We start from the raw sequence: 22,320 nt of genomic DNA, 5'->3' as shown, positions 1-22,320 counted from the left end.
TCCGCCAGATCTTTTGCTGGATGCCCTGAAAGTTCCCCAGGCTCCAGGGGACTCAGGAGAACCACAGAGGATCGGCTCAGTGTGGGCAGAACTTCCAGGCCAAGGGCTCCTCTGAGCTCAGCTCCCACAGCTGCTGGGAGGTGGATTTTGTGAGCACGGCCCCCTCCTCGGGCTCAGAGCCCCCTTCCGTGCTGCACTGCAGCAGTGGTGGAGATGCCAGCCCAGCCTGTGGATCTCCGCAGCTAGAGCCAGGAACGCTGTGGTGCGTGTGTGCCGGCCTGGTCTGGGGGAATTCACAGGCCGTTCTGCATCTATTTCAAGGTTCTGGATTCCGGGGCTTTTTTTTTTTTTTTAACCACCCTGCAAAGTAGGTCACCTGCTCCTCTTCCAGCTGCCTTTGAGCTTCTTCGGAACAAGGCAGATACTGTCCTCTGATTCCGAGGGCATCCGCCTTCCTGGCCCCGAGAACCACCAAGGGGGGCCGAGCCAGACCATGGAGGACTCTGGCCGACCCAAGGCCTGGGTCAGGGAGAAGGGAGAGGAAGGGAGACGAGAGAGGAAGAGGAGGGGAGAGGAGATGAGGTAGAGAGCGCCAAGCGTTGGAGCCACATTGTTGGGCCCTGTCCCGGTTGAGGCCTCCACGCTGCTACATGTCAGACCAGTTTAAAGGGTACCTACTGGGCCTTTAAAATAGACCGTGTCCGTTCAGATTGGGTGGGAAAGCCCAGCCCGTGCTGGTGCCATGCTCGGCAGGCGTGCGCGCTGGTGGGCCGGGGCCTGTCTGAGTAACGCAGTTTTTCTTCCCAGGGGGTGGCCAGAGACCTACGACATGAATACCTCGGAGCCCAAGACGGAGCTGGAGAGCCTGGTCGCGGGGGGCCGGCCCCCCTACCGCAGCAACGCTCCCTGGCAGTGGAGCGGGCCTGCGTCCCATAACTCTCTCCCAGCCTCCAAGTGGGCCACTCCCACCGCCCCCGGGCACGCCCAGTCCCTGAGCCGGCCCCCGAAGCAGACCCCCATGGTCCCCTTCCGGGAGTCCCAGCCCCTGCACAGCAAGAGGTAAGGACTCCCCCCGCACCCCACCCGGGGCACCAGCCCAGCCCGCACCTCCCTCCTGTCTGCAGCCGCCCTTTGCCCTTTTCTCTCTCCTTCCCCTGCTGTCCAGTCTCTTCCTCTCCTCAGTCTTCCTCCTTTTCTTCTTGTGCTTCTATGCCCCCCACTTCCTCCTTCCCTTAAGCTTGCCTTATGAGCCTCTTGTGTGAGGGCCCAGGGCTGGGGAGCTCAGGGTCTGAGGTTGGAAATCCACCCTAATGTATATGATTAAAACTATATATTTTTTTAAAAGGTCAAAGGACTGATAAGCACAAAATTTAGGACAGTGATTCCTTCTGGCAGGGAGGTGGGAAAGGGAGGAGCCCACCAGTGGGCAGGTATTGCCACCACCCTAGCTCTTGGGTTGGGTGGTAGCGTCAGGGAGTTTGTTTTATTATGATGGCATATACCTTAAAGATAAATGCTTTTGAATATATTATATATTAAAAGATAAAGAAAATTTTCCAAGTAATGAAGGAATCCACCTTGCAGAGGAGCGTCTTGGCCCAGGCGTGGGCGGGAACGGTCTTCGCAGCCCCATCAGAGCCCCGTCAGGCCACAGAAGCTGAGGGGCAGGCTCAGCTGCAGTGGGAAGGCAGGCAAGGGGTGCCCTGGCTTCCTGCTGCCCTTTGCTCAGCAGCCCTCTCTCTGTCCCCATGGGAGGATAGCAGGTGAATCAGATGGGATGTGGTTGGGCCTAGGGAGAGGTGTGGCTGTCGCTCCTCGGAGGGCAGGGGTATCCTCCCCGCTCACCCCCACTGCCTTCCTCCCTCCTATCTCTGTTCCAGGCCCGTCAGCTTCCCAGAAACCCCTTACACAGCATCACCAGCAGGGGTCGACAAAGTCCCTCCCTACCGACAGCCTTCTGGGAGCTTCTCCACCCCCGGCTCGGCCACCTACGCAAGATACAAGCCATCCCCAGAAAGGTCAGAGTCTCTTCGCTCTTTTCAGTTAAGGAAGCTGGTGAAAGCCAGAATCCTTCTTCCTCAGGAAATGCACTTACCCCACAGGTTTATTTGCCATTTTATGGAGCTTCTGGACCCCTGAAGGTCATCAGAGGACCTCCAGGAGGGTGGGCTGTGTGTGTTAAGATGCAGGGCCAAGCCGGCCTGGGCAGGACTTGCTGTGCCTGTCCTTGCAGCAGCATTTCCATTGCCGTTTTCCTGACACCTGAATCACTTGTCTGAGCAACAGCAGGCGCCCTCCAGAACAAGCATTCATCTGACTCCAGCCTGTGCGCCCCAGGACCAGGCCACCAGCATTACCCAGTTTTCATGGCCTGTCGGGCTTCAGTCCTGTCCCCTTCTCCAGTCTGACAGCCTGAGGGATCCTCCCAGCTCCTCCCTGGCTCCCCAGCGCCCTCGGGATACACCCAAGCTCTCTAGCTTGCTCTCCAGCAGCCTTCAGCCCTGGTGCCCTATAACCTTCCTCCTCCAGGGTCCCTGTCTGAGGGTCAGCCCCACCACTGCCCTGTCTTCAGGCCAGAGCCGTGCACCTCATCCTGGATGTGTCCCTTCCCCCCCTCCCCTCTACTGCGGTCCACCCCTTCCACCTCCTGAGCATCTCCGCCCCCTTCTCCTTTCCCCAGTGCCCCACCCTGGCCACCTCCCTGAGCCCCCAGCCTCTGTGCCACCTCCTCTGGTCCACCCCCCACTCAGTAACTGGGAGGTCTTTGCATATCTGGCCATGTCTGTCCCCTACTCCAAACCCTCCTTGTGTCCCGGAGCCCTCAGGACACAGCCTCCATGCCTCACTCTGGCCACTGGGACGCACCCGCCTCTCCAGCCTTGTGCAGTGCCCTGCACGTGAGCCGCCCTGGCCACTTCTGATTTCCTAGGCAGGCTGTGTGCATTTCAGAATCCTCCCCATGGAAATTCTTCATGAGCTTCACCCCCACCCACTCCACAGACCCCAGTGTGGGTGCTGCTTCTCCTCCTCCAGGAAGGCTTCCCTGCACCTCCCTCCACACTAGGTGACGTGCTGCCCCTGTGCCCTTGGCTTCATGTGTATTTCCTGACCATGGCCTTGAGCGCTCTCCGTTCTGTTAGCCCAGTTAAGCGTGTGTGCACACACACATGTGCATGCATACTCACGTGTGTGTGCACGAACAAGCCTGCTCTCCAAGATACGATACCTTTCCAGGTCGTTTTGTATAATATTATTACCATCACACAGCACAGGGTCTGGCACATGGTAGATCCTTGGTATATATTTGATGAAAATGGATTGAGTGAGTGAGTTGGTTTAAATAGTGAGCTTCCGAATCACCCGGAGGGAGGGCTTGTTAAAGTACAGATTACTGGTCTTACCCCTGAGTTTCCAGCTTGGTAGGACTGGGGTAGAGCATGCGATACCAAGGCTGCTGGTCCAGGGAACACACTTTGAGAGCCACCACACTAAACATCGTTTGATTCTAAGCCTCTGTTGTAAAACTGGGGGAAACATACTCAGTCTTTCATCTTCTAGTGGCCACCATTCAGCTTTCATCAGCAAAGGATCCCCAGAGCCTTCCATGTGCCAGGTGTCAGAAGAAATATTTGAGATACTCACTTACCCCAGGGGTTCCTGTTGTCAGTGCTGCTGTGGTGGAGAGAGGGTCTTAGAAGGGTTGTGCACTCTGATGAGAGCTCTAATAGACTCAGGCCTCAGAGGAGGGAGCTCAGCCCAGCGTCAGGTCTAGGCTGGCTGCCAGGAGGAAGTGGCATTTGAATAAGGCTTTGAGAAATTAATAGGAGTTTGCCACAGAGAAGAGGGAGAAGGTCATTCCAGACAGCAAAGGCTACAGATCTGAGTAAGCAGAATGGTGTGGAATGCAGGAGGAAAAAAAAGTTGAACTCAAAGAAACAGAGTAGAATGGTGGTTGCCTGGGGGTGGGGGAAATGGAGCGATATTGGTCAAAGGGCACAAACTTTGGGTTATGAGATGAATAAGTTCTGAGGATTTAACGTGTAGCATGGTGGCTGTAGTTAATAATTCTGTACTGTACACTTAAAATCTGCTAAAAGAGTAGATCTTAAGCATTCTCACCCAAAACAAGATAACTATGAGAGATAATTAACTCAATTGTGGTAATCATTTCACAATGTATACATAATTCATTACTCTGTACACTTTAAATATATTGCAGTTTTATTTGTCAGTTACACCTCAGTAAAGCTCCGGGCCGTGGGCGAGAGATGTTTCTAAGAGTGCTATTTACTCAAGGAGTTGAGAACATTGTTATTTCTGTGAAGGGGTATGCTGACCATTCTGTGTTATGTGTAGAGAAGTGTTTAGGAAGAAAAGAGAATACAATTGCTTACTTTGTGGTAAGTCCATTTTTAGTTTTAAAAAGAGCTGCCGAACTGTTTTCCAGAGTGGTTGTACCATTGTCCATTCCCACTGGCAAGGTATGAGTCATCCGGTTTCTCCACATCCTTGTCGCTCTCTGGTGTCATCACCGTTTTTCGTTGCAGCTATTCTCATAGGTGTGTGATGGTATCTCATTGTGCGGTTTTTTTGTCTGTTTTGTTTTTGGCTGCGACGGATCTTCATTGCTGAGTGTGGGCTTTCTGTAGTTGCAATGAGCGGGGGCTACTCTTCGTTGCGGTGTGCGGGCTGCTCATTGCATTGGCTTCTCTTGTTGCGGAGCACGGGCTCTAGGCGCACAGGCTTCAGTAGTTGTGGCACGCGGGCTCAGTAGTTGTGGCTCGCGGGCTCTAGAGCGCAGACTCAGTAGTTGTGGCGCATGGGCTTAGTTGCTTCGCAGCACGTGGCATCTTCCCGGACCCGGGCACGAACCCGTGTCCCCTGCATTGGCAGGCAGATTCTTAACCACTGTGCCACCTGGGAAGCCCTCATTGTGGTTTTAATTTGCATTTCTCTAACGGCTAATGATGTTGAACATCTTTGTTTTTCAATGTTTATATATTCTAGATACAAGTCCTTTGTTAGCTTTGTGGTTTGCAAATATTTTCTCCCAGTCATTAGTTTGTCTTTTCATCTTCATAACAGGGTCTTTCACAAAAGTTTTTAATTTTGACGAGCTCCAAATTATCATTGTTTTCCTGTTATGGATCATATGCTTCTGGTGTTAAATCTTAGAGCTCTGCCTAGTCCTGAGTCCTGAAGATTTTTTTTCCTAGAAGTTTTTCCTTTTTTTTTTTTTTTTTTTGCCATGCTGTGCAGCATGCAGGATCTTAGTTCCCCGACCAGGGATCAAACCCGTGCCCCCTGCAATGGAAGCGCGGAATCCCAACCACTGGACCGCCAGGGAATTCCCTTCCTAGAAGTTTTAATTGTTTTCTATTTTACATTTAAGTTCATGATCCACTTTGAGTTTTTCAAAGCTAGTTTTTGCCTAAGGTGAAAGGTTTAGGTTGAGGTTCCTTTTTTTGCCTGCCGATGTCCAGTACCATTTATGGAAAAGGCTCTCCCTCCTCCAGTGTATTGCTTTTGCTTCTTAAAGCAAAAATTCATTGGAAGGGGAAATTAATTGGGCACATTTGTGTGCGTCTATTTCTGTAATCTCTAGACTGTTCCACTGAGCTACCCGCATGATCTCAACGCGTGCTTCCAGCAATTCTATGAGGTGGGCAGCGTGTCCCATTTTACAGAGGGAAAGGGAAAACTGAGGCTCAACAAGGTGAATCCACTTGGCCAAGGTTGGCCAAGATCACTTTTCCAGGAACCCAGGCCTATGTGATTCCAAGGGACCGACTCTGACCCAGAGCTGTCCTGCCTGCCCACGAGACTCTGAGCGCATCCTCCAAATCAGGGTGACATGCATGGTCCTTACTGGAGTCCCCACCCCACAGTGACACTTGATGGCTGTGATTTTGTGTTTCAGGCTTTCTGGCATTGGCAAGTGAAAAACTCTCACTTTTCCCTTGGATTCCAACTCTTCCCAGCCCACCCCTCTCTTCCCAGGGCACCAATGGAGCCTGACTCGGCTCTCTGTGGCCTAGGTCTCAGCAATTTTTATCTCTGTCAACAGCTAAGTTCCAAATTTTGCCAACCATTCCTAGCACACCTCAGCCCCTAAACCCCCAAAAGTGTGTCTCATGGCCAGTCACCAGCCGGCGATAAGAGGCCCGGGAACAAGTCAGGCTGCCCCAGTGGCCTTTGGCCCCAGCTCCTTTCCCCCTTTTCCTGCCGCACAGTTGACATCCTGGAGCCTGTGTGACCCAAGCCAGACATTCCAGCCCAGCCGCGGACATTCCCCCCTCAGGACTCCTGTGTCTCCTGCTGTCTTCTCCAGCGGGCCTGCAACTTGCCAAATTCATCAGGCTTTTTGGAGCTCGAAGGCCCTCATAGACAGAACCTGTCCTGTGGCCCATTTTAGATTTACTGAGACAGAAGGGCAAGATGGCCTGCACCTCATCAGCCATGTGAGAGTGGGCTTCACCTCTCTGCCCCTCAGTTTGCTCACATGTAAAACGTCTGCCCTTGGTGGTCCAATGGTTAGGGCTCTGCACTTCCACTGCAGGGGGCACAAGTTCCATTCCTGGTCAGGGAACTAGGATCCCTCATGCCACACAGCAAGGCCCAAAAAAAAGAAAAGAGAAATTAGCTGTTAAAAAAAAAAGTCTGCCTCTGAGCAGTGTTGAGGACATTCTAGGAGGGAATCTCTCTCGAGCACTTAGGACTGAGCCCGGCACACAGTAAGTGCTCTGTGAGGGTTCTGACTGTTACTGCTGCACGCAGGGCTGTGCCGGCAGCTGCAGATGCGGTCCCCGTCCTCAGGAGTTTGCCACTCTCGTGTGCAACATGAGCAAACCTCCAAACTCAGTACAGAGCGCTAAGACAGAATTGTGTACCCAGCTCAGCACCCTGCGGGACTGGCGTGGACCCCAGACATTTGCCCATGAGGCCACCTGGCTCGCTTTTTTTTTTTTTCCTTTGTTTTTCTCTGCCACTTCCATAAAGAGCGGTATATCAGTTAGGCGGCATTTGACTTCAGACAAAATACCTAACTCAAGAAGGCATGAGCATCGGGGGGATTTATCATCATCATGTAATAAGTCCAGAGGTGGGGTGGGTCTAGGGCTGGTTAATCGTACAGGGTCGCCCTCAGGGACCTGGCTCCGTTCATGACCCCCAAGGGCTACTGTGGCCCCAGGCAAAACCGGTGCCCTGCAGAAAAAGGAGGAAGAGCTTCTCTCTGTTTCTAACAGTAAAGGAACTCGGTCACTTGCCCACCCCTGAACTAACCCCTGGCAAGGTCCCATTGGACCCCCATGACTGTCTTAAACCATCAGGATGTACACAAGTCGCGTGTCAGAGGGATGGCCGCCAGAGCAGAATCTGGACGCCACCAGCAGAGGCAAAGAAGGTGATGCTGACTGGGGTGACAGCTAGCGGTGGCTGCATCGTCCGTGCACCCTTTCCCCAGTCCTCCTGTAACGCACCCATCCACCGTTCCATCCAGGCCTGGAGCCCTGCCCTCAGGAGTTCAGTTCCGTCTTGGTACTTTCCTATATGGCGGAGTGGGAAGTTCAAAGCCCAGATCCTGGCAGCCCAAACCTGCTTCTGGGAAGTTTTGCCCAGAGCTATGCATGGTGAGATTCTGGAATGTTCCAGTTTCCAATCAGCTTGACCAGGATGTGGTAATGATAGAAATGGCCCCAAATAGGACATATTCAGCACCTAAAGAATGGTCAACATAGGTCATTCAGTTTGCACTGGGATAATAAGAAGGCTTTTTAGTGAGAGAATTATATAAATGGACAAAGTACAGGTTGTCTTGACTGGGGACAGTTAGCTGAGAGATGAAGCTGGTAACATATATCCAGCTAAAGACAGTCCATCAGGGGACTTCTCTGGCGGTCCAGTGGTTAGGATGCGGCGCTTTCACTGCCAGGGCCCAGGTTCAATCCCTGGTCGGGGAACTAAGATACCGTAAGCCACGCAGTGCAGCCAAAAAAAAAAAAAAAAAGTTGGGATTGGGTTTGGCTGCTCCTCCTCGCCGACGTTCTGTCACCCTTGGCCTGTGGCCTACTGATCTTAAGGTGGCTGCTCAGCCTTAAGGAGATAATGAGGTAAAGGCACCCACCGCACACTTCCAGAGGTTGCCTGGGAGTCACGTGCAGTACTCTTATCTCATTGGCCAGGACTGCAAGGGAGCCTGGGAAATGTAGTTTGTTAGCCGATCACATTGCTGCCCCCAGTACAGTTGGGATTCCGTTATCAAGGTGGAAGCAGAGAGTAGACACTGAGGGAGCAGCCTGCAGCATCTACCACTTGGACCTTCCGCTTTCCTTTAGCTGATCCCAGCCACTGCCGTCTTCCTTTAGTACTCAGAATTCGATATGGACATTTTGAGACAATGGAATAAACACATCAACACTGCAGTTTCCAGCTGTGCTGGAGCCACATTTTACCAGGAGGTTGCCTGCCTCTGCTTTTTTATTGTTTTGACTCTTTTTTTCCCGGAGGCATTAGAGTTCAAGGTCTGGAGAAGCGGGGATACTGTGTATTTTCTTGGCAGGTGAGTCAAGATGAGATATCAGGAAGTCCAGGGCACCTCTGCAGCACCCCTCTGCTGCCCTGGAGGCGTTGAAGCCAGGGGTTTAGAGGTGGTCTCTACAGAGACAGCCCTGGCTGAGGGCTGGCAGGGTGACCCTGGAGAAGTCAGTTAACTCCTCTTTCGGATTTGGGGGGGTCCTGGTTTATCATCCTCTCAAGTTGCAAGTATAGGCACAGGAGCCAAATGGGGAATCACAGTATCAGCTTGATTAATGGAGGCTCAGCGACTCCTGCAAAGTCCAGGGCTTATGTCAATGGAATGTTTCTGGTGGCAAGTAGCCAAAACTTGGCTGACTCAGAATGCTGTAGGAATGTGTTATGTCACAGCAAGGAAGGTTCAGAGGCAGAGCAGGCTCCAGGGAGGGTTAATCCAGCCTCCCAACAACATCATCAAGGGCCCGGTGCCTACTCCCTTCCACGCTCAGCACTGGCCTTGTTCTCAGGCTGGTTGGGAGAGGGTGACAGCGGCTCTGAGCCCAGCAACACCTGGTGAAGAAGAGAGGCCATCTTTCCATGTCAGCTCCCTTCGGAGCAAGGAGACTTTTCCCCAAAGCTCCTCAGCAGACTTCCCCCATTTCAGTCAGGTTATGCTGGGTAACAGATGCCTGAAAATTGCAGTGACCAAAGCCAGCGAAGGTTTATTTTGCACCCACACCGCAGGTCCAGCACTGGTTGGACCTCTCAGGACGCAGGCTGCCTCACAGCTCACTGGTGAGAACTAGTCACACAGTCCCAGCCAGCCGTCTCAAGGGGCAAGGAAGTGTGGTCCTGCCATGTGCTTGCCAGGTGAAGAGCCAGAAGTATTTCATGGGAGTCTTAATAACTCACATCCTCTCACATCTCATGTGCCTGTCCCTAACCAACCCCAGGCAGGGGGAAGGTTTCCGCCATGACTGGCTCTGATCTGAGGTGGAATGGACGTTGGGAGGCGCCCACAGGATTCACTCCGGGTTCATAGAGAATGTCTGTGGGACCTGAGGCCACAGAGAACCTTTTGCCAATCCCTCCGTTAAATCTCAGCCCTTGCCTGCGGGCGTGCAGGGCCAGCCTCCAAGAGAATCTCTGTCTAGGAGACAACTTTGTTATTTCATTCCTCCACGACCCTGTGAAGCAGAAAGTGTCATTTTTCAGACAGGTAAATGGCAGCTCAAACTGATGAGCGCTTGCCCAACCAAGGTCACGCAGCTAGTAAGGGATGGAGCTGGGGTTGAGCCCAGGCCTGCCTTGTTCTGAAGCCTGAGCCCACAGCTTCTCCTCTGCAGCTCTTTCCTCCACCAGAGAGACATACACAGTTCCGGCCTGTCAGCCTCAGGCTAAGCTCTGGACACACAGGACGACATTCAGTCCTGCAAGGAAGGACCTACTGCAGTTGCCTCTTGACAACTAGGGAAACTGAGGCTCAGGGCAAGGGAGTGACTGTACCTGGCTGGGCAAGAGGCCGAGGGGAGGTTTGATCACCAGGCCGCCAGGTTCCAGGCCTCCTATACCTACAAACGCAGCCTTATCCTGCCCTCCTCCACCAGAGATAGAGGGAGCCCAAGACAGGCCTGGGGGTGGGGGCTGCTGATGACAGCTCACCCAGTTTCGCAGCCAAGAAACGGGACCCCGGAGGAGCCTCTGGGTAGGGCTATTGCCCAGGTGGCTTCTGCCCCCTCCTTCCTTGAGGACCCCACCTGGCCCACATGCCCTGCCACCACCAGCTCCCTGGCATGCTTCCCGTGCAGAACTCACTCCTGACCCTCAGTTAATAGCACGTTTCCAGGCTTCCTCACCTAGCCTCCCCTCTGCACGGGGCCTCCCGTGTATTTAAAACCCCACATCGAGGAAGTCTCACTGGTTTTGGCACACCAGCCCTTCACCCTGTGTTTGGTCCTCTTACTCCCCTGCAGGTACACAGCCGCCCCACACCCACTGCTGTCTTTTGATCCCCACTTCAGCCACGACGGGACGTCCAGCGGCGAGTCCTCCTCAGGCGGCCTGACCAGCCAGGAGAGCACCATGGAGCGCCAGAAGCCAGGTAAGGTCTCCGCAGGCCAGCTGTGCCCCTGGCCTCACCCTGCACAACCTCTTAGTCACAGCGTGACAGGTGACACCCCTCCTCCTGTCAGTGATGGATAAAACACAAAAGAACGCTGTAAGTGCCCCACGTAAGATTAGAGAGGTCGCCCGGGAGAGCGGCAGGGACCAGTGAGCCAGATCCATCTCCACCCGGGCAGGGCATCAGCGGACGGGGTCTGCCGACACTGTCGGCCAGGAGCCAGGGCACAGGTGTGTGTGCGGCTTGGAGGTGGGGACCACCGGGGGAAGTCGTTGAAAAGGGCTGGAAGTGGTGCTCTCAGGGGAGCCGAGCCGGCAGCGTTCTGAGGCTGCTCGTTACATAAAGCTTCCCGTGTTGCTTCTCGACTGCTGTGCTGAGAAACGAGCCCAGATCTGGAGCATCTAACGTGATAGCGTATCTCAAAGTGAACACGCCCGTGTTCCACACCCAGGGCAAGAGACAGACGTGGCCAGCCTCCTGGAGGGCCCCAGCCCCTCCCAATCAGTATCCCCAAAGGCCACCCCTGTCTTGCTTCCCGCGACCAGACTTAATCTTGCCTGGTTTTGAACTTCACGCATATGGGATGTGGACTCCCACTGGATGCACTGTGTGTGTGTGTGTGTGTGTGTGTGTGTGTGTGTGTGTGTGTGTGTGTGTGTGTGTGGCTTCTGTTGCTCAGTATTGCGTTGGTAAGGGTCGGCCACGTGGTTGTGTGTAGCCACGCCATTTCTGAGTAGCATATCCATTGTCTGAATGACCCACAATTTCTTACTTGAGTCTAACGTTGAAGGACATTTGGATTGTTTCCAGTTAGGGGCTGCTTAGAATAGTGCTGCCAGGAATACCCTCATACCTGTCTTTTGATGAACACATACTCACATTTCTGCAGGGAGTATACCTAGGAGTGGAATTGCCGGGTCACGCGTTTAACTTTATAAGAGACTGCCAAACCATTTACACCACTCCCACCAACGACAGAGAGAGAGCTCTATGTGCTCCGTCCTCACCAGCCTTTTCATTTCAGCCTTCCTAGTGGGCACGTAGTAGTATCATGTTGTGTTTTTAATTTGCATTTTTCTGATGCCTGATGAGACTGAGCATCTTCTCATCTGTCTGTTCTTCTATGTATAAGTATTAATCATGGGCATGTACTACTTAGAAGAATGTCTTAAACACGATTCCTCATAACAAAGTTGTAGCCCCTTTGAAGTGTGAGAACCAGCAGGTGATGGGTGGGTTCAAAAGAAAGACAATCAGTGAAGTGTCAGAGAGCGCTGACGTCAGAGGGGCAGGAGATGGAGGTGTCCACGCAGCGGGTGTTCGAGAGTATTCAGGCAGCTCTCGGCGGGGAGGACCATGGCAGCACATCACCGGCTCCCCCGGGCACTGTGGGGCAGGGGAGAGGTTGCCTGCCCCAGGATTAGCGGCCTGGAGAATTCCTCAGCACCCCCGCCCCATGGTTCTCTTAAACCAGGGACAACGGTTGGACTGCAGGCAAGCAGATCGCCCCAACCCCCAACTGTCCGCCACTGCTGCTGCCTCCGGGACCTGCAGACATGGGTTCGCTCCTCTCCTCAGCACGCTTGATCCTGCCCGCAGTCTGTGATCTTTGCTCCAGCACAGGCAGATTTGCATCCTTTTCCCCCCACCCCACCCAGTTGAGAAGAAGAGAAACGCGTTGCTTGGCGATGTCATTACACCAAAGTGTAGAATAAGAAGGAAATTTTTCCAGCATTCACCATGGGCCCCAAATAAGGAGTCACAGAGGCTCACCGTGGTCCCTCCTTTCTTTCCTCTTCTGTCCCCTAGAGCTCGTCTCCCCTCTCACTTCCTTGAGACCTTGTTGTAAGTTGACTAACCCCTCCCTGCACACACACACATCAGGGCAGTCTGTGTCTAGGAGTTGTCATAAAGTTTAGAATGTATTCAAGACCAGGGTGGGGGAATCAGGTGCCACGATGGATGTGGGGATGTGCCCAGCCCTGGTCAGATGACCGTGATTGCAGTGACAGCAGTACGGTTTCCGGTGCTGTACACTCCCTCCTGTTTAATCATCTCAGGAACACGACAGATTGGGTGCCGTGACTGCCCTGTTTTAGAAACGAGGAAGATGAGGCACAGAAAGGTTGTCCCTTGTCAGAGGTCCCTGCTGGTGAGTAGTATCATTGAGATTTGAACCAAGACCTATTGGTTCTAGAACCCTCCTTAACCCTCATCACCCACAGACAACACCACAGTCCCTCACCACGGAGTGAGTGTTCCTCAAGCCTCAGCGCACCCAGGTTAGGAAGGTGGCCCCAGAGCCACCAGCTGCCCCAGGCCCGTGCCTGGCCGTGTTTTCAGCACGTCTCTCACAGCCACGTCCATGTCTGTCACCCACCCAGGTGTGTCAAGAGTGAAGCAGGAGTGCCAGAAGGTCACTGGGGCCCAGTTCAGAGGGCCGGTGAAGGGCCCAGGATCAGGGCCTGCTAAGGGCAGGACTAGGGGCAAAGGGGACACTGGGGCGGCCAAGGAGGGGCAGGAACCTAGCCCTTCATCCCTCCATTCATTCAACACGTCACCAATGATATGTGCCAGGCTGGGTGCCAGGGATACAGTGTGAGCCAGACAGGCGTGTCCCCTGCCTTCTTGGTGCTGGCAGTTGGTGGGAGAGACAGGCAATAGCAGGAGCACCGAGTAATAAATACTCACTAATAATGCTGAGTATTAAGTGGAAACAAACACAGTGCCTAGAGAGCTTGGTGGGGTCTGGGGGTGAGGGTGTCTCTGAGCAAATCACATTTCAGGCGAGGCTAGAAGAATGCAGAGGAGCCAACTGGGAGGAGAACATTCCAGGGAAAGGGAGCTGGTTGAAGACCCTGAGGTAGCAGGGGGTGTGGTGTTGGTTGAACAGGAAAGAGGCCGAGTGGCTGGAGAAGTGAGAGATGAGGCCAGGGAGGTGACGGGGAGAGCATGGTGGGGACTCCGTCCTTCACTCAGAACCACGGGACTCAGTTCTTCTGAGCACAGGAGGGATGGGATCTGACTCGGGTGTTCACAGGGTCCCTCTAGCTACAGATTCTTGCAGGGTGGGGCCAGTGGAGAGGGAGAGATGGGCAGGTTCTGGATATGGTCCTCTGGAGGTAAAGTTAGAATTCCCCGATGCTCAAGGATGATAACCAGTTTCTGATCCGAGCAGCTGAAAGGATGGAGATGATGAGAGATGCAGGTTTGGGGCCAGATAAGGAGTTGGCTTTGGCCGTGTCCAGTGGGAAGTGCCCAGCAGACGCCCAGTGGAGGCGTGTGAGGGAGCCACATATACAAGTCTGAAGTTACGGGGAGAGGTCCAGCCGGAGACAGAAGTGTGGGAGCCACTGGTGTCATAGGTGGTAGAGAAGGCTGGGTGTGAATGCCATGGGCTTGGCTCTCTGCAGAAATGTGGTTTCCTGGCATGGTCTGCCCACTTCCAGGGGACCAGAGCCTCCTGGGCGTGTCGGATGCTTCCAGGGAGGAAAAGCGTCTGTAGAGGTAAAGTAGGTGGACAGAGCAGCCAGCCCGCCCACTCTCATGACCGTGGTTCCCAAATGAAAGCCACGTGGGCAGTGACACCCTTGGCAATGTCCAGCCAAGCTGCTCTCTGCCGTGTCCCTGAGTGCCGTGCCTGGCCCTCCAGGCCCACCTTCCCCAGCAGGAACATGGGCCCAGAGCCCTCTGGGGCTGCACTGGGGGCAGCAGTGTGTATGGTTGTGAGCTCAGCCTCCGACAGGCCTGGTGAGAAGTTCTGAGTCGGCTGTGTGACCTTGGCGGTGACCTCATCTCTCCCAGCCTCAGGTCCCTCTGCTGTGGCGGACACCCTAAGTGTCTTTCCTTGCAGGGTGCTTTCGGGGTCCAGTGGGATCACACCTGCCCAGCCCTCGGCACAGGACCCAGCCCATCACGAAGGGAATGACGACTTCTGCTTCTCGTGCACTCACTCTGCACTGTCACTGGAGTTGTCATTATTGGGGAAGCACAGAGAGGGTACAGGGGTTGAGAGCACAGGTCTGAAGCTCTTTCTTACTTTGTGACCTTGGACCAGTTACTTAACCTCTCTGAGTCTTAACGTTCTCTTTCATCTATTACACTGGTACTAATATCCACCTCACAGTATCACTGAGAGGATGTAGCAAGGTAATGCGTGCAAAGCACTTATAGTAATACCTGATACAGACGTGTGCTTAATAATAATTATCGTTATTATGATTATTCAGCACTGATCAAAATTGTGGGCTCTGGTGTTAGACCGCCTGGGTTTGGGTCCTCTGTTAGTGCATTTGCAAGTTTGATAGATATCAGCTAGCCCTGCACCGGGGTTGTGTGTTTTTTTAAGATCCGATGCTCCATTCAGGCACACTGGCTAGCCTTGGGAATTTAGACTAATTTACACCCACACCAGCCATCATGATTTTAAACCTGTTTCACCTTTGAGCCAGCCATTCCACTTAGAGAATTCTGTCCCAAACATAATTCCACACTTGCTCAAAGTTGGGTATAGAGGGAAGGCCACCGGAACATTAAGAAAAATCGAAAATAACCGGAATGTCCAATCAGCAGGAAACTGGTTAAATAATTGATGTCCATTCACATGATGGAATACTGTGCAGCTATTAAAAATAAGGTAACTTCATGTTCAGTTAACTTATGTGAAGATGTATTATGAAGACACAGAGCAAAAAGCCAGTGTAAGTATTATTTATTTGTAAAGTAAGAAATCAAGTTGTGAGACATTGCTTATTATGATTCCACTTTAATTTAACCCAAAAAAGCTACGCACGTTTAAGCAACAAAGGAATGCGACCTCGGTTATATAAAGAATCTTATTCACCAAAAGACAGTCAATCTCGTAGAAAAATAGGTAAAGGATATGAACAAGTGATTTACAAAATAGGAAACGCAAATGGCCAGTAAGGATGAAAAGGTGCTCAAGCTCCCTTGTGGGTGGAGGACTGTTGGAGGGCTTCGCGAACTTAACGCATGTCAAGCACTAGAATGGTGCCTGGCACACGGTAGGTGCTCAGCAAACGTTCTGTTACCGAGTGTTGTTAGACCCCAAGACATGAGTTGATGGGGGTCGCGGCCGTGTGTGAGCTGAGCAGACAAGCTGGCAGAGGGGTGGGACCATCCAACCACATTAAGGACCAGATTCTTTGGGTGAACTTGGGCCAGAGCCTGAGTCATCTCTGACCACTGGTGTGTCTCCTGTCTTAATGCAGAGCCTTTGTGGCATGTGCCCGCCCAGGCCCGGCTCTCGGCCATGACTGGAAGCAGCGGGAGCAAGCACACCTCCAGGCAGGACACAGCAGGCAAAGATTCCCCCAACAGGCATTCCAAGGTGAGTCTGGGCCCCACCTGCCAACCCCGGGGGCCACCTTACCCGCCCTGACTGCCTAGGGCTGGGCGGCTTCACCTGGGTGTGGGCCTCTGAGCAGCACACGTGAGCACATGCTCCACCTCTGCCCCCTTCGGCTCCAGCAGAGGGGCGAGATGCCTGGTCTGGAGTTAGACCCAGCCAGGCGCACATCCTGGCTCCAGCCCCTGCCATCCACGTCATCTTGAGCAAAGACCTTCAACCCCTGAAGCCACAGTTTCCTCATTACCTCAGCTGTGGTAGGTGTCTTCACCAGCTCGGGCTGCTGTAAGAAAAATGCCACCGACTGGGTGGCTGATGAGCAACAGAAATTTATGTCTTACAGTTCTGGAGGCTGGGAAGTCCAAGGTCAAGGCGCAGGGAGATTCAGCGTCTGGTGAGAACCTGCCTCCTGGTTCACAGACGGCCTTCCCTCCACCTCATGTGTGAAGGGAGCTCTCTGTGCTCCCTTTTATAAGGATATAAATACATATATGGATTTTATAACCCCATTCATGAGGAATATATAAACATATATAGGATAAATATGTGAAAATATATAGAGGTTTTATAATCCCATTCATGAGGGCTCTACCCTCATAACCACCTAATCACTTCCCAAAGGCCCTCCCTCCTAATACCATCCCACTGGAGATGAGGATTCAGCCTATGAATATTGGGGGAACACAGACTATTCAATCTATAGCAATAGGTTAACTGCTGTAACAGACAGCCCCCAGATTTCAGTGACCTCACACAATAGAAGTTTATTCCCCTTTCAAATAACAATTCAGTGTGGGTACTCGGTGAGCAGCTTTCCACATGGTGATTCAGGAACCCAGGCTCCCTCCCTCTTGTAGCTGTCCCTCAGGGCCTCAGAGCCCTCCCCTGGGTCCCTGCCTCTTTGCAGCAGATGAGGGTAGGAGGGAGAGGGAAGGTTTTTGTGGCTCAGACCTGGAAATGGCATAAGTCGCTTTTTTTTTCTGGCTGTGTTGGGTCTTCGTTGCTGCGTGCAGGCTTCTCATTCCTTGAGGTGGATTCTCTTGTTGCAGAGCTCAGGCTCTAGGCGCACGGGCTCAGTAGTTGTGGCGCACGGGCTTAGTTGCTCCGCGGCATGTGGGATCTTCCCGGACCAGGGCTCGAACCCATGTCCGCTGCATTGGCAGGCGGATTCTTAACCACTCTGCCACCAGGGAATCCCCGACATAAATCACTTTTACCTATATTGCACTGGCCAGGACTCTTACCACGTGGCCACAGGTCACTGCAGGAGGAACTGGGAAATGCAGTCCTGTGTACACGCCCAGGAGAAGGAGATAGTTTTGGTGAGCAGTTGGAAGTCTCTTCACATCTATTCATTCAGTGGGTGTTTGATGGGCCCATACAGTGTGCCAGGCATTGGGACCACAGTGTTGAAGAGGGCAGATGCACCCCTGTGCTCACAAAGTTGGCATCCCAGCGGGGGCAACAAGCAGTAAGCAAAGAAACAGATTTCATTATATAATGGTAAGAACCAATTCTTGCTGTGAAAGAAAAACAAAGTACAGTCAAGGGAAAAGAGTGTCAAGCACAGCTACTTTAGGATGAGGTGGTCAGAGAAGCCCTTTGAGGAGGTAACCTTTAAGCAAAATCTTGAATGAAGTAAGGAGCAACCCATGAAAATATCTGAGGGAAGAGCATTGTAGACAGAGGGAACAGCAAGTGCAAAGGCCCTGAGGGGGCCGTGTGCCTGGCATACTCAAAGAACAGCAAGAAGGCCAGTGTGGCTCGAGGAGAGTGATCAAGAGGGAGGCGGGAGATAAAGTTAGAGACCAGAACCTGGAACCAGATCACACAGGGCCTCAGAGGCCATGGTGAGGACTCTTGCTTTTCCCCTGAGTGAGCAGGGAGAGGACATGAACTGACGCAAGTGTTCACAGCCTGTCTCTGGCTGCGTGTAGGGAACAGATGGGGGGCCAGGGGTGAGGGGAGACAGGGACAGGGAGTTGGGAGACCAGGGAGGAGGCTCCTGCCATGGTCCAGCAGGAGGCAGTGGTGGACAGGACCGGAGGTGGGGGGGAGCCACAGAGGGAGGAGAAGTGGCAGGTTTGCATCTGTTCCGAAGATTCAGGCGACAGGATTTGGTGTTGGACTAGATACGGGTGTGAGAGCAAAAGCAGCGTCGAGTGACTCCACGGCTCTTGGGTGGAGCAGCTGAAAGGACGGAGGTGCCGTTATGAGACAGGCAAGAGGCGAATTCAGGAGGGAAGGCCAGGAGCTCAGTTTCAGACGTGTTCAGCTTAAGTTGTGGGCAGCACGTTGCGTATGTGCTGTCATTTATCCCTCTGATCAACCTCATGGGGCAGGGTTATTATCAACCCATTTTACAGATGTGGAAACTGAGGCACAGGGAAGTTCAATCAGTTGCCCAAGATAGCAAGGCCAGTAAGTGGGGGAGCCAGAGTTCGAAGCTGTCCGGCTCCAGGGTTCACACTTAGGGGTAGGGAGGACCCAGAGAAGGAAGTTTGTCCCCCGCCCCCCCACCCCGAGTCTAGGAATGACACACTTCTCCTGCCTTCCAGGGAGAGCCTCAGTACTCCAGTCATTCCAGCAGCAATACCCTCTCCAGCAACGCGTCCAGCAGCCACAGCGATGATCGCTGGTTCGACCCCCTGGACCCACTGGAGCCAGAGCAAGACCCTCTCTCCAAGGGCGGCTCCAGTGACAGTGGCATTGACACCACCCTCTACACCTCTAGCCCCAGCTGCTTGTCCCTGGCCAAGACGTCTCGGCCGGCCAAGCCACACAAGCCCCCGGGAAGTATGGGCCTCTGTGGAGGCGGGCGCGAGGCTGCCGGGCGGTCCCACCATACAGACCGGCGTCGGGAGGTCTCGCCCGCCCCTGGGGTCACTGGCCAGAACAAGGGCTACCGACCGAAGCTGTACTCCTCAGGCTCCAGCACCCCTACAGGCCTGGCTGGGGGCAGCCGCGACCCACCGAGGCAGTCCAGGTAAGACACTGAATCTAGTCCAAGTCCTTCAGGGGAACCCTGACCACCACCTGCATCCCTCACAGTCCTGACAGTGGTGTTCCCCTCCCCAGAAACATGCTCGCAGATGGGAATGCTCGCACCTTAGTTTGCTTACAGAGTTGGGAGACTCGTGGACCACCCCCTGCTGCCATCCATTGGCCTTTAAGGATGCCAGTAGAGGGAGGTAAATCCCTGGCTGTCTGTCTCATCTGTCTCTGGTTCAGTCTGACCCTCAGTCTCTTTCCTTTTCTCTCTCCTGAGACTAGTAGTTTTTACACTTTCTGGGGGCCACAGACTGTTTCTGTTAGGAGTGTATTTGTCTGGAGGTAACAGGAAACCTGACCCACAGTGGCTTAAACAAATAGAGGTTTAATAGTCCCCTTTTGGGAAGTCCAGAGAGGGCAGAGCTGGGCTGGTGCAGCAGTGGCTCAGGGAGGGCCTCAAGGCCTAGCAGCCTGTGTCTTCCTGCTCCATCACCCTCCTCATGCTGGCTGTGACTTCCTGGTCTCCAGATGGCTGTGGTGCCCCTGGGGGACATGGGGACAGAGAACAGAGGAAAGACGGCAGCGTCTGTGTAGCTCCGTGTCTGTGGAGAAAGCAAAAGCTTTCCCAGAACCCCCTTCAGCAGGCAGTGTCACATGGCCATCTCAGCTACAAGGAAGTCTGGGAGATCACGGGTTAGCCTTCCAGCCTTCATAGTAAAGGGCAGTGTGGTCTCCAGACAGTCCACTGGAGGGCTGTTCAACACAGATTCCCCTGACCTACTGGGTGGGGCCTGAGAGTATGCGTTTTTACAAAGTTCCGTGCAGATGCTAATGTTGCTGGTCCCGGGACCACGCTTTGAGAACCACTGGTAGAGAGGCAGACGGGGTAATAAGTGAGAACGAACAGGCATTGACTAACCAACAACCTGGAGTCTGGACCACACACACTGCGAATGTGATGAAAGCCACGAACTGCCTCCTGGAAAAGTTCTGCTGTCACAGGACTCAGCCCGGCAGGGGCCCCCTCAGAGGTCTGCGGCCCCAGGCAGGGATTACTGTGCTGCAGTCCCCAGTGTGCACCCCTGAGGCCACCACCTCCTTTCTCCTCCCTGACCACACCTGAGCAGGGGCCAGCCCGTGTCCAGGACCCCCATTAGGGGCCTTCATCTCCCTTGGCTTCCTGACACCTTGGCCCGTCCCCAGACCTGCGCCTCTCTCCACACAGGACACGTGCACCCAGGCGATGGCCTCAGACCTCCTTGACCACAACCCGCAGTGGACTTGGGTCTTTGACTATACAGAAATATCTATATATTTTAAAAAGGTGAAGCAAAAATCTCCCTAGCAGTTCCTAGCCTGGCCGTGCAAAGCCCTTTAATCCAGTCTGCTCTGTTGAGAAGGTTTGAGCGCTGCTCCCTACCTCCTTAAAGGATCTCATGACCGAGCGGCGGTTCTCTTGTTACCAAATTCAGGTTCTGCTGCTTGACACTCGAAAGCCAGTATTGGAGAGACAGGTGTTGATCGGAAAGGAAAATATGAGAAGCGTGAGGGAGTTTAGCTGTCGTAGAAGTTAAAGGATTTAACTAGATTCTAAGACCAAGGGGCTGCTTACCCTCTGACAGACTTGGAAACCACGGTATTTGAGAGTGTCCGTCTGTCAGCGCTTTCCCTCACTGTGGCCCTGGTCCCCCTGGAGTCAGGAGCCAGGAGAAGGGTGAGGGTGGAGAGAAAGGGTGCCCCAGGGAGTTAGGTCTCTGTCTGAGCCAGCCTCCCTAGACAGATAGATGTTAATCATTTGAACTCACGGACTCTTTTGAACAGCTCATTCATTTATTTATCCATTCATTTCATTCACAAATATTTCTCAGGGATTTGTTGTGTCCCAGGGACTACGCTGAGAGCTAAGGAGAAGTAACGAGCAAATTCAGACGAGGCCCCCAGCCCTCACCTCACCCACCATCTGTTGAGGGAGACAGAGTAGAATCAGGTCATCACTGAGACAGATGTCAAAGTGCGCCCACCGAGAGGGCCTCAGTGCTATGCGGGTCCCAGGTCCCGGCTGTGGTAGGCCCCGTGTTGGGCACAGGCCCATGTCAGTAAGGCTCCGTAGCTGTAAGGTTTTGGAGTCTGTGATATAAAGGCAGCGGTGCTGGGGAGTAGACTATGTCTGAGGCAGCGGGGTGGGTATAAAATTACTCTGCGTCTGAGAGAAGGATTTGCTGAACCCAGAAATGAAGGGAATAAAATGGGAGAGGAACCTGCTACAAAAGAGGGCCCTGCGGTTGGGAGCTTTAATTTGCATACAGACAATTGATGCTAATTGCAAATCATTCTTATCTACTCATTAAAGCTGCTTCCTGAAGTTTTCTCCTAGGCAACCAGGCTTTAGTGTGAAGCAGCATTTCCCAAAATGGGGTGCTTGAGGTGATTTGGGTGGTGTGGGGAGGAAAATGTTTTATTTTAAATGGATATTAGGAAAAGTGTTATCAACCCATCCCCTGATTTTACAGATATTGCCTTGGACAAATTAAGGAAAATTAAATGAGTTGATTTAAAGAAACAAATGTGTTCATGGTAGATGAGAGCGTGGACTCCAGAGTCAGTCCACTGGGGTTTGAGCGCCACCCCACACCGCCTTGTCTTGGCTGTGTGGCCTTGGGCAAATTACTGAACCTCTCTGGGCCTCAGTTTCCTCATCTGTGAAATGGGGGCCCTGTCACTGTCCCTAACTAAGGCCATGTCGATGTCCCTAGCTAAGGCCCTGACACTGTCCCTAACAGCCTGAGCTGTCCCTAACTAAAACTCTGACGCTGTCCGTAAGAAAGGCCCTGACTCTGTCATTAAGGCCTTGATGCTGTCCCTAACTAAGGACCTGAGCTGTTTCTAACTAATGGCCTGAGTTGTCCCTAACTAAAGCTTGACGCTGTCCCTAACTAAGGGCCTGATGCTTTTCCCAACCAAGGCCCTGAATCTATCCCTAAGACGCTGAATCTGTCCCTAACTAAGGCCATGACGCTGTCCCTAACTAAAAGCCTGACTCTGTCTTACCTAAGAACCTGAGCATCAGCACTTTATTTAGGGACAGCGCCAGGGCCTTAGTGAGGGCTCAAAGTCAATGGGGGAGACATATCCCTCCCCAGACAGTGACAGCCCATAGTGGTCAGGGCCAGGGTGAGGGAAGCGTTCAGGGTGTGGGAGCCCAAAGGAGGGGCCTGACCCAGTATGGGAGGTGCTTTCCTAAAGGAAAGAGGGTAAGCTACTGGAAACTAGGAGGGCAGAGTGTTCTAGGCAGAGAAGATGTGCAAGTCCCACCTCACCCTGCCAG

General features: G+C 53.1%; 1 protein-coding gene across 1 annotated transcript in view; it reads left to right on the top strand.

Moving 5' to 3' along the window:
• Nucleotides 1-22,320, top strand: part of SIPA1L3 (signal induced proliferation associated 1 like 3) — a 97,577-nt gene that overhangs the window by 40,253 nt on the left and 35,004 nt on the right. Inside the window, exons 9-13 of the mRNA XM_082676625.1 lie at nt 808-1,059; nt 1,881-2,018; nt 10,488-10,615; nt 15,868-15,986; nt 18,563-18,990. Of these exons, the coding sequence (XP_082532751.1) occupies nt 808-1,059; nt 1,881-2,018; nt 10,488-10,615; nt 15,868-15,986; nt 18,563-18,990 (1,065 nt within the window). The remainder of the gene's footprint in view (nt 1-807; nt 1,060-1,880; nt 2,019-10,487; nt 10,616-15,867; nt 15,987-18,562; nt 18,991-22,320) is intronic.

Source organism: Grampus griseus, assembly GCF_964374135.1.
Source record: "Grampus griseus genome assembly, chromosome: 19".
Classification (NCBI taxonomy): domain Eukaryota; kingdom Metazoa; phylum Chordata; class Mammalia; order Artiodactyla; family Delphinidae; genus Grampus; species Grampus griseus.
This window is presented reverse-complemented; position numbering and strand designations above follow the sequence as displayed.